Source organism: Corvus cornix, chromosome 10, assembly GCF_000738735.6.
Source record: "Corvus cornix cornix isolate S_Up_H32 chromosome 10, ASM73873v5, whole genome shotgun sequence".
NCBI classification, from domain to species: Eukaryota; Metazoa; Chordata; class Aves; order Passeriformes; family Corvidae; genus Corvus; species Corvus cornix.
Genome location: NC_046340.1, coordinates 17,589,591 through 17,602,163, shown reverse-complemented (window position 1 = coordinate 17,602,163; position 12,573 = coordinate 17,589,591). Strand labels below are relative to the sequence as shown.

The 12,573-nt window shown below is 38.3% G+C and overlaps 1 protein-coding gene across 2 annotated transcripts in view; it reads right to left on the bottom strand.

The window, feature by feature from the left end:
• Positions 1-12,573, bottom strand: part of UBE2Q2 (ubiquitin conjugating enzyme E2 Q2) — a 46,541-nt gene that overhangs the window by 2,163 nt on the left and 31,805 nt on the right. For both annotated transcript variants that reach the window (XM_039557535.1, XM_010412339.3), the window contains exons 6-12: positions 11,404-11,488; positions 6,520-6,580; positions 4,391-4,481; positions 4,003-4,061; positions 2,680-2,728; positions 1,730-1,825; positions 1,216-1,282 (exon numbers count right to left, since the gene is read on the bottom strand). In XM_039557535.1, the coding sequence (XP_039413469.1) occupies positions 1,216-1,282; positions 1,730-1,825; positions 2,680-2,728; positions 4,003-4,061; positions 4,391-4,481; positions 6,520-6,580; positions 11,404-11,488 (508 nt within the window). The remainder of the gene's footprint in view (positions 1-1,215; positions 1,283-1,729; positions 1,826-2,679; positions 2,729-4,002; positions 4,062-4,390; positions 4,482-6,519; positions 6,581-11,403; positions 11,489-12,573) is intronic.

The following is a 12,573-nucleotide window of genomic DNA, read 5'->3' as shown; positions in this document are numbered from 1 at the left end:
CAGCTGAATCATACCTGATCAAGTGTGCACAGCTTTTTCTAGAAACCTCCAGAGATCCAATCTTAATTCTCCCAGCCCCTCCTGTAAATTTTCCTCTAATTGTGTGTACAGTGACTACAGGGCCTATTTGTGCTGTCCCAGAAAGCAGGTAGCAGCTCTAAGCTCAAGACACCTTTCACAACAGCACTGAGTACTGTGAATGTTTTGCATACAGCTCCTGAGGCAGGACTGATGACTTGTAGCACATAGATAGAAGTAAAAAGACAGCCATGTTGGCTTTTGTAGCAAACTAAAGGAGCAAAAGACTCAGTTACGGCAAGATCAAAATATTGTAAAATTGGAAAGCATGTTAAAGTCATTATCTTTGATCTTCCTCCCAAGAGTACAGGTGTTATGTTCCGTTTTACTGTAGGGAAGCTGAGGTGCTCTCTGCAGTCACACTGAAACACGTTCACAGTAACCCAAATTCCTGGAGAACACTGCATCCAACCCAGAGCAAAAAGCATCACGAAGTGGTAACTGGACTAACTCCCTCATCACAAGACCAGGGTAGCAATTCTGCTGACTACCTTTATGTAACATGTAAGCTACTTAAACCTTTTAAAGCCTCAGGCTTCTCATACTGCCACAGTAAATTCAGTTAGATCTGAAGCATTTGTACACTTTTTTTATGCAGCAGAGAGACTTTAAATAGACTAAAAAAGCCCAAACCCAAACAGGTGTCTCTCTATTCTACTGCACAGTTTCCCAACTAGTGCACTTCACTTGGCCTTCTTGTATTTTTTTAGTCTCAGGTCTTTCTTTCCACTTTATCTCTTCCTTAATGATTATTTCCAATAGCTTTTTGCCACATTGAAACAAATTCTTTCAGGGAAAGGAATAAACTTCCAGCAGATACTTTACCAATATCTAGAGCCCTTAAAGCTGCAGTAACAATAAAGTTCCTAGATCAACTGGCTGAGAGTGAAATGGAGCTGCCTTTCAAGAAGCAGTAGGAACACACACAGAACATTCAAGTACACTGGACAAGTTGCAATGATTGCAGCAAGTTATTTAAGCACTACTGTCTTTCTAGTGCAAGAAGAAAAGAAGCAAAAACCATTTATGGTCTTCCCAAGCCAAAATAAGACACTGTCACTTCAAGTTTCTCTGTGGCCAAACACCAGTTCCCAAGGTGCTGTGCAGACAAGAACAAAGTGGCAAGAACATACATACCATTTTTCTCATGTATTTGTACTAGTGACTTATAGGACTGCTGTGCTCTTGCTAGATTATATTGATTCTGAAAGGAGAAAAAAACTAACATAAAAACCTGCCTCTAGATATGCAAGACTCAGAAACAGTTCTACAAGGAAACTCTACAGTGGGCTTAAAAATAAAAGCTATGCACAATGTTACAACATTCCTGGCTTTCAAGATTCCCTTCTCAGAACCAGAAATTCCAAATCCTCCCAATTCTGATCCTCCTTCCCTCCCTTTCCAATACAAGGATAGCAAAAGCCTAACTACTTAAATACCCCGCCCATCCCAAGGCTTTATCCACCTCATATGCTCATAATTACATAAAAAATTCTTAATTGCAAATAAAATAGTCATAGGGGCATCAGACAATTCAAAATGCAAATATATTTGCAATAACAATTCTGTCATTAAACATCATCTATGCAAGTCAGCAAGGAAAAGGAAACCCAACAGTGATTTGTGCAATTGATAAACACAGCACATTTACCTTATTGGCTCCAAACTGTACTCTGGCTTTTCCTTTGACTAAAGTGGCATTGATCTGCATGATGACTGATTCTATTGAGTAGGCACTGCTCCAGCCCTGGAGGAGGAAAGGAATATTAACATACAACATGTACTTGCTGCTTGTGCTCACCTTGCAAATCTATTTTGGAATGTGTGCTTTGGGATTATTTTTTTTCTGCACTCCCGTTTTAGGTTTAACTACTTCTTTTCCGTTAACTTTTATTTTTCACAGAAAATCTGTAAAATTATGTAACGGTACTAGTACTAAGAACTTGTAAGAAGAGTGAAAAGGCTTTATCACATTTCCAAAATACAGCAAGACAGAAACAAAAAAGCTCCATCCTTACAGCACTGGCACATTTTCAGCAATGTCAAACAGAAATTACAACTTCTTGTTCCTAGAAGCAGAAAAGACTGATTTCTAACAAAGTCAATTCAGTAAGCGATAAGAATTTTGCTCATCTCTGGCATTGCTTTACCTTCCAGAGCTCACAAGAGTTTCTGCCAGAGCCTGCAAGTAAGTTACTTCATTCATTTACTTAAAGAGAAAAATCACTCTGTCTACATGAATCATCTATGCCTATAATCTTCTGTATTCCTCACTTGTCCAGAGCTGACTTTATGCAGTTGAAGAGAAAAGCAAACACTGTGTCTTGCTCCTTTTTCACACTGCCTTCCTCATAGAAATCATGAGAATTCCAAATTGACATGCTCACATTTCCTGCCTCTTCCTCTTGTAAGCCACCCAAGGCAGAAGAGAAGATCTCAAGATCAACAAGGCAAATCTTGTGGGATTGAGGTTTAATTCTACCATGTTTCCTCTGGAGTGTGTAATGTATTCCACACAGGGATTCTTCAACCCAAGCGAAGCACCTATTTTCACTATTTTAAAGCATGTTTTATTATCCAGATAAAAGAGCACATATTCACCTGTTTAGTAAGAAGTTCCATGCATAACGCACCTCCACCTAGGACATACCTACAAACAAATGTGAAAGAAAATATACTTGACATCGGCAGTTAGTAAAAAGATGCAAGTGCTCACAGCACTTTAAGCTCTTGCCAGCTTGTTTGTTAAATTCTTTGTTAATAAAGCCGAAATGCCCTTTAACCAGTAATATATTATAACTAGTTAGCCATGTTATACTTAGGCAAAGAAGATTAGCACTGTGAAACAAAAAAAAGTTGTTTGCCAACTAGACTTAGTTTAAGCCACTGACTGAGCTGATCTGCACAACTGCAGAGACCATGGAAAAAGGGAAGTTACTTTTTATGGCTACTCTACATATACATAACACTGACATGTAGATAAAAGAACCCAACAAAATTTAATTCTGTAAAGAAATTTCACACCATTTCAAACAATGTAGGTGCACTTATAAATGGTATGAGAGAATCAGATCTTTGCTTGCTCTTTTCCTGTAAATCACTTTCTAATTTCAGTAACACTTCATCCATTGCGCTGACTGGGACTCAGCAGAACACCTGAGCATCACAAAACCTGGACTGAGGGAAGAGAATTTACCACTGCCAAAATGTGTTCTCCTCTATGATCAAGACACTTAAACCTCCTATGTCCATATAGCATTTAGAGGGAAATGACCACTGAAAAGCCACCCTTTTTTCATCCTACAAAGAAAGAAGTCCGAGTACAATAAAACTAGAATCCAGTGAATTTTCTGGTGTTTGGCTCTGCTCATTTAGTTCTGAGAAAGCAGCACCCCTCATGAACCCTATTTAACTGCACTAACCATTTACTGAATTCAAAAAGGATACATGGCTCTTCAAATCAAATCAGAATCAGCTCCAGCTATCACAGATTGCATTTTCAAATGCAGGTACCATTTCCTGTCACCAGGAGATGCATAAAAGCCTTGGAAGGTGAATTTAGTCTTCTCTCCAGGGATATATACAAGTTTCTGTGCTACAGACAGTACTTCAAACACACTTTAGCTGACATTTGGAGCATGTTTTCAATTAAATTTAGTATTTTTGGATTAGCATTTGAGGAATTTTTAAACAAAAACTTTATGGCAGTGTTACCAGCAAGAGAGAGGCAGTTAAGACTATACATCAGACTTAAGGCAACACAGGGATCAAGACCCATTCAAAGCACAAACTCGGAACACCTTACAACAGCGATGTTAACCCCCCACAGAGGTCAGCTCTTAAATGTTATGGCAAGCACAGAGCTTTTCAAGCTGTAACATTTCTAACACGAAGCACAACTTCTGTAGGGCAACTCAAACCTACCCTCCCGTGAGCACAGGAGACACCACTCGCACAAAGGGAGGATCAAAAGGGAAGTTATCCTGAAAAGAACAACAATAAAAAAACAGGTTAAGAAAAATACTGTGACATTGCTTCCCAACCAAAAAATATTTCAATAGCCTTATTTGTCAAATCAGATTTGAAGTAATACAATTTTTTCAGTTCTGTAAAAATTCCCTTTCCACAGTATTGCCTAAAAAGCATTTTTCTGGGAAGCTTTAGTGCCAAACTTACAAGTTAGGGTTTCTTTTCTTCCCTTTTTTTATGCTACAGATCTATTATTACCCAAGTAACAGCTGAGGGTCACTTCAGTCACTTTCTATAGTAAGCCTCAATTTTAACTGCAGCTTTTCATCCCACAGACACTTACCTTAAAAGAGAAGTTGAGTAAAATGTATTCTACACCTTCTTTTTCTTTTAAGACCTGAAGATCACTATGCAGTGGGCTATCAGGATCAACCCTATAAAAGCAGCAGGGGGGAGATCATGGATGAAGTTAATATTTTCAATACCTGTAAACAGTAATTCCTCTTAAAGTCTTTATGTATTTGTAGTTTACAAATTGTAGTTTAAGGTGAACTGTAGGAAATTCTTGCTCCTTTTACAAAGTAAAAACTTTGCCACGAGATCAGCATGAAAACTTGCTGCAATGTACTACATTCCCCATGCTATCCCCATGTTATTTAAACACAGCACAAAGTAAGCCGTTTATTTGAAAAGAGCAACTTCAGTTCAGTTGTGTTCAAAATAAGAGGGGAGAAAAACAGGAAGACTGTAGTCATCCAGTTTTCAGCACATAGTTAGCGAATCCTTTATGGAATATGTAATTGTAGTTCTGCATCAGCTATTAAAAGTAATCTGCATCAGCAGAAGGACTAAAGCCAGCAGCTTCTGCTCAGCAGAATTTCAACAACTCTTTGTTCCAAAATGCTGGTGGTGAGCAGCCTGGCCATTAATTCAGACACTACTGGGTTAATCCCACCAAGCTCTGACACCCCATCAGCTTTTAAATAGAAGAGACTAGTCAAAAACACCTGCAGCAAGCCAAAAGCAGATGTTAAAGGGACTGAAGGCCATTAAATCTAATCGTCTGCTACAGGTGAAACTGTGAAGTTACTAGATCTCTTTTCAGAATTACTTGGGCAATTTGTCCCCATCCTACCAGAAAGAAGTTATTTCAGAAAAGAAATCTTCCAGTGCTTAGGAATCTCTCATTTCAAACCATGGCTTTTGCTAGACCAGTTCAAAGGGACTTGTTCTAGTAACAACACTGGTCCTTCCTCACACGGGCTCTTTCCTCTGACATCTATCCCCTCAGCTACTCTGCACACAGTGTGCTTGTTTCCAGACACTTTTTGCCGCAATAAACAACACTTATTCTCTTAGACATTCTGGAAGGCATTTGCTACATGTATTCCATTTCCTCTTTTCTCAAGGCAGAAAATGAGACCTGTTCACAGTATTTGAACTGAGGTTCCAAATCACTGCACAGTGCTTTGAGCACTTGGTTACAGAAGCACTCGATAGGAAAGGCCTCCTATAACATGACACAGATTTCTCTTATTTGTCATTCCTGCCATTTTCAGCCTCAAAACCTTCACATGCCCATGATTACACTAAGAAGGAAACAAAACTATTTCAGCACCTGGTGACCCAGTTTGCACCAGCCTCACCCCTAGGACAAGGCAACAATTCCTACAGGCAGGTCTGTGCTGAAACAGCCTCTGTCCTTATAGCTATCTACCATGACCTATCTGAACTGATGGAAGCTCTTCCATCCATTGCCAGATTTTGCAGCCACCCAGCAGTTTGGATAGGCTCTTCCTTTCTTTAGGGTACTATATAGGGATGACAGCAGATGATCCTCTTACCAGGAAATAATTTCACTCCAGCACCTCTAGGATTAAAGTTATTGGACTATGGATGTAACAAGGTGAGTTACATACTGCTTTTCATTTTATGTACTAGGCAATGACAGAAGACAAGTTATATATAGTTATATAACTCACATTTATGTGATAGCTAAAAGTTTCAGTCCTATGTGTCTGTTTAACTGTAGAAATAAACAACTAAAGACACTAAGGCAGTTCTGTTCTTTCTTACACCTTGAATGAAACTAGAAGTTGGATATTCCTGTCATCAAAAACTAATAAAAATAAAACCATGCAGAAACTTGAAAAAAATTTTTATCATTTGAGGCTGCATATTTTGGAGCAGTTTTAGAATTGAACAGTAATGACAGTTACTGTAACACAAATAGTGTTTGCATTGAAAAGCAGGTCTGTCTTTTTGCCAGCTCAATTACTATAGCTCCATCCCTACACATTTCTGTGTATCAGAATTACAGCCACTATCTAGTGGCTACAATTACCACTACTGCTACTACTATTGTAACACGCTATTTAATACGCTCTGACTAGAGATTCTCATTTATCAAAAGAATCTCTGCAGAAACAGTAAAACAGATGTTCAGAACATGAAAAAGCTTTAATAACTTACTTGAGAAGTTTAACATGCCATTCATACAAGCTGTCATTTACGAGTTCCACTGAATATATCCCTGTAGAAATATTAGATGGAATTAATTATGCACTAACAGTGTAATAAGAAAACTTAGCAAAAACGTTCTTTGCTTTTAAATATGAATACTGTCAGCAGGTGTAAGCAATGGGTAAGATACTGAGGCACGTCCTTCCTCCAGCAGCAGAAGTAGTTCTGACCAACTACTAGGAAAAAGTGTTTTCACTTCTATTAAAAAAATCCCACATGGATCCAATTTTTTTCTGATATTTAACCATTTCACCTTCAAAATTCCACAACTACAACTCCATCTTGCTTATTACTCACTATATTTTACACCCAGTACATGACTAACATGCTCTTAAGACACTTTACAACATAGTTTGAGTATGCAGCATTGTATTTTCACAGGTTCTCATCAGTACAGGCAGACCAGGACAGCACACTGGACAGCGTATGCAGTAGAAACCCCAAAAAAACCCGGATACTGCAGTGGATGAAACATTCCCAACAGCTGACTGAAGAAGCCAGAAAGATGCATCTAAAGAATGGAATGGTCTGTGGGAGCCAGCTGGTGATTTTCAGTGGCCTGTTTGTTTTAGGCATGTTAAACAACACTTGTGCATTTCACTCCCAGGGAAGGATGGAAATTATCTGCCATTTTCTTGTATATTCAAAGCTTCCTCTCTGCATAAATTCACAAGCAGCTCTGGAAAAAGCAATAAATCTTTAGCCACCAGACAAGATTTAGAGCATGGTATCAGCCATACAAAAGTTAAACCTCTTCTTTCACAGAATATTCATGCACATAGACTAACCCACTATTAATTAAACTCATTACCTGGCCTAATATTTAACAGCATCTCTGTTGCTGACTGAATTATTTGGAAGTCATATGCAAATCAGGAACCTGCCTAGGATTTCTGAAGGCAATACAACCATCAGATTGCAGTCACCACATCCTTCCCAAGGAGCAGGGGTATTCATTTCTGAGTTTTATTACGTTAGCATAAAAATAATCTTGCAGATGAAACTTATAAGCATTATTACTTGGAGTACAGGTGACATTTCAAGCTGTCCAGACTGACTTCTAATGCATTTCAAAACTTGGCACACAAGGTAAAGCACTCATGCTTGTTTTTCCTTACTGAGCACCACTAACAAGTGGGTACTGCAGCCAAGAGCACAATTTCTAATTTTTCTATGTCTAGAAAAGAGTGTAGGCCTGAACACATGCTCACTGAGCTCTCCATGTCCCTTTTAATCAGCAGCTACTTCAGACACATGGTATTTCTGTTTGAGGATCACCCAAAGGAGCTATTAAGGCCTTTTTCCAACTCCCCAGATCCAAGGACACTATTTTCTGAACTGACCTTAGTGTAAGTCACAAACTGTAAGAATTTCAATTTGTACTGCTCTGATGTAACAACAAAGGAGTTGACATTCAGAACTCTGCTCATTGTCAGCTTTCATTAGTGACAAATCTATTCCATTGTTGTATCCAGAATACTTTCTTCCACCTGCATCTAAATGGGAGCAAAGACTGGAAAGAAGCAGCCTCTCAGTATTACAGTTTTGGCCCCTAGCACGAGCATAGAATACTTATTGCAGACAAGGGAATAAGTTACAGTAAGGATACTGACACCATCCTAAACAATGGAAGATCACAAGAGAACTTCCATCCCTTTGTTCACTCACTAAGCCTCCAGCCCCACTCCTGCACTCCTTCCATCATCCTAGGACTCCTGTTCTTAGCCACAGTTCATACCCCAGTCCTTCAGCTCCAAGGCCGACACATTTTGCCAGCTTCCCCAATGGGAAGAGTTGTACTGCACCTAAGCCAGAAGCTGCAAGAGGGTTCTTCAAGAGAGAGGCTCAGCTCAGGACTGACAACACAAGCCTAAACACCACTGCAACACTGATTCCATCAGCCTTTCGAGCACCCAAGTTTTGAGCCAAATAGTATCTGTGTCTCCTCACTAACAGCAGCAGGGGGGGCTCTGTGTCTTGATACAGAATCTACTTAACAACACCGTCCAAAGCTGAGGGAGAGCATTGTTTGGGATTTTCTGAATAATCAAGAGGTGTTATTTGGAAGTAACTCATATGCTTTTTTTCGTAATTTTGACAGTGAGAGGAAAAAGGTTCCTATAAAATAGAATTTAACTTATTAATAGCAGTTTTTGAGAGGTCCTTAATGTAGGAAAGGAATCAAGGTGGGTTCCTCTTGTTGAAACACAAGGTGGGTTTTTTATTCCTCAAAGGTGATCAAGTAAAAGAGGTGACCAAGTAAAAAGAAGCCCACAGAACCATGAAGCAAGCAAAAAAGTAAGAAATTGAAATGTAGAAAGAAAAACAATTCCTTTCAAAACAGAAGCAATGTCTTACTTATGGTAACATTACTATATCAAAAAGTAAATCCCATACAGTCTTTGGATAAAAACAGTGATTTGAACTCTATGAACTATATATAAAAAAACCAGATGCTAAAGATATGAACAGAAAAGATTTCATTTAATATCCCCAAATTCTTTGTTTCTTGCCCTCTTTTCCCAATCCCCTAAATTATGTTAAATCCTTTGTGAATCTCCAATCTGGTACCTGGAAATGAGATAATCTTACTTTGCTGAACTCGTGGCTTCCATTATCTGAACAGGTTAATGGAACTGTCTAATTCACAACAGAGCATCTTAATTTGCTGGAGTATTTTTTGCTTCTGTCAGCTCATAAGAAAATTATTTTCAGTTTCTTTAAGGGCAATTTTTCCCCTAGATTTCCCAGGTAGATAAGCAACTACTGTTGAGAGCAAGCTGCTTGTCATCTTTTGCTTGAACTCCAGCAGCATTACTTCAATTGATAAAGGAAATTAATTTCCAAAATAGATACTACCTTGAGTACACACCTACAATTGAAGCCACTGCCTTTTAACAGTACTTTTTAATAAAACAGTCTAATAGGAAAAAAAAAAAATCTAAAAGACTATTGCTACAAGTATTATTCACTTCAGAGCTCCCAGTGTTATTCTACTGTCAGTCCTAAAAACATGTAACCTCATGCAAACTAAATAAAGAGATCCTTACCCAACTAAAACTCAGCCTTAGCCTTTCTGGCTTGCCTTACAAAAAAATGAAAACAGCATTAAATTACCTTGCAACAGTTATCAGAACCTGTAAGTTTCACAATAGTTTCCTTTGCACATTAGCAGGAAGAAATTAAATTTAGGGTAAAATGGACCATGGGGCAAGTACTCTGAACAAAAATGACATTGAAAAAGCCAATTACCTGCCACAGCCTGTGCACATGGTGACAGTTACCTAACAAAAGGCAGAACTAGGCTATAAAAGCAGGAGTTTTGCACAAAGGAAAAGAACCGATAACATAAATTCACTCAAGGTCGAAGAATAAATGAAGCCATAAGGAACAAATCTAGGTAAGTTTAATAACAAACAGCATCAATTTACCAGCAAAATGTAATAAATGTGTCAGTAGGATGGTGTTTCAAAGCAGGATTTCCATCATCTTTGTAGTGTCAACCTCCACTTGACACTACTTCATTACCATGTTTTAGAGATCAACATGAGGCATCCAGTTACAGTGTTCTTAGGTATTTCCAAAGTCATAAACTGTAAATTACTGCACTCACCTTTTAGAACCTCAACTTTCTGTTTAGCAAGACTTGCTCTTCCTCATAATTTAGAGTATGCTTTCCTACACTGAGATCAGTCTTTTGCAACTCATTAAGACTTGTTTATCTAAAGCCGAGAAATGGCATCATTAAAGAGCCTAAATGCTCACCTCAAACCACACCTACCCCAGGGGCCCCAGGCTGACTCCAGTGGTACCACCACATGATTGAGCACCACACGGCAGTCTTTACAGGCCAGTTGGTTTGTTATATCCAACCTTAGTTCCAATCATGAAAACAAACCCTGAAGATCAAAATCGGCAGTAAAGCATCCCCCATGACTTCATAGAGATCTACTTCTAGCTCTTCCCTAGACCCCCCAAATCCATTCCTTCCTGGATAGATGGTTATTAGGGCACACTGGCAAGCACTCAGTTGCAACAAAGCTAAAAGTAGGCTGCATTAGATCAACACTAGATTACCTCATCAAATTTATACCCTGGACATTTTACCACAGTCCCCAGCACCTCCATGCATGAAACAGTTGACCTAGGAGTTAAATATGACAAATCAACACTGGAACCTATTGTCCCTTTACTTCTGCTCTTTTACACACAATTGAAATGGCATTGCCAATTAAGATTTAAGTCCACTAGAAATAAATATGGGCAAAAGTTCAGAAAAGTGAGAAGGTATTTAGGTTTATACTGACTCTCTAATTAGGCATTCCTCCTGTTCTCTCCCTGGCCTGCACCAGGGTCTCACACCTGGCTGCAGTGACAGAGTTGTCTATTTGGCAGACTTGGAAGAACACAACTTGCCTGAAATCTACGTAATTTCTATTTCTCACATGGTAACACTCAGACAATTCAATATACTGAATCCTTGGCTGAGCTAGTTTAGATAGAGCTCCTGTAAGGAATAAAAGAAACACCCATCCACTACCTAAAGATAATCACTGGTCATTATTCAAACTAATTTAAAATACAAGCTTGTTTTCCACTGTAATTCACATCATTATTCCAAGGAATATATGTTTTGACTATTCTCCACAAATAAACTACTTTATCTACTAAGAGTATATATAGTGAATTTATGTATTTTTACATACGTGCATACACGAACACACACGTATATACAAACACAGGACAACAAAACACAGAAAAATTAGCAGGAAGTATTTCCCAAGAGAATTCACTTAAAGTATAGTTTAAAAAGGGAAATCTGAGGCATTTTACCTGTTTTATAGCTCTGTGATCTATATATATCCCTGAGTTCTTTCATAAGTCGATCTGAAGCCTGAACTGACCCAGAGACTGCACCCTGAAACAAACAAAAGACTCCAAATAAGTGAAAAGTAATATTTACAAACAGCTTTACATTACAAAGTTACACTAACTAGAAGGTATTAACAATATATTAATTTCTGTATGAGAATTAGGTTTCTGGAAAATTAAATACTGTAGTGAGCAAAGTCTACTCCAAAGAAACAAGGCCCTCCCTCTAAAGAAGCACATTAATATATACTACTAAATGCTATAGGTGATACAAACTTTTAATCAAGGTACAACAGGCATTTTTCTGTAAAGGAGCTAAATCTTTGGCATTTTAATTTCCAAGATGGATGCACAGTACACCTCAGAGAGAAATATTTCATTTTACATTCTGTTTTTACACACTGGGAAGAAGAGTAAGACTAATCCTAAGAACAAGCTTCTACACAGAAGGTTTTATTGCTTTCTCAGAGGTATATTTTTATTTGGTCATGAAAAAAGGTACAGGAGTTGGAAAGTACCCACTCTAGAACAGCAGCTTCCAGATGAATAAGACCAACCAATGAATTTAGAAAATGTGGAACAAAAGCAATACTTAGTGCAATTGAGTGAAAAAAAAAAATCAACACCTACACAGAGGAAGACTAAGGTAAGTAAACCTTAAAATACAAAATATTTCTTGTGACGTGTCATAGTTCTTGTGATTTATGCAACCAGGGCAAAAATCTCTTCTGTTCTTTTAGAGCTCAGCTCTGTACTACTGAGCACCTCAAAGTGTGAGAAAACTTAGCACACAATTTTCTTATATGTTATGTGATTACTCTGCTTATATATCCCACCCAAAATACCACTTTAGGTTCAAGAATTTCAAAAAACAGAGATAAAAGTTAGCATTATAAGATTTAAAATACTGAATAGGAACAAGGACTCCAAATGAGCTAAGGTAGTTACCACCCCAAAGCCTGACCCTGTGACACTTGGGCTTTCACCAACAGTTTGTTTCCCAAAGGTAGATGGTTCCATTAGACCTTTGCAGTTCCCTTCTGCTCCTGTTCTTCAGTCACTGCACTGAAATACAGGCTAATACATGGAGCTCATAAGCGTGGCTGGGGGGGAAACCAGGACAAAAAATAA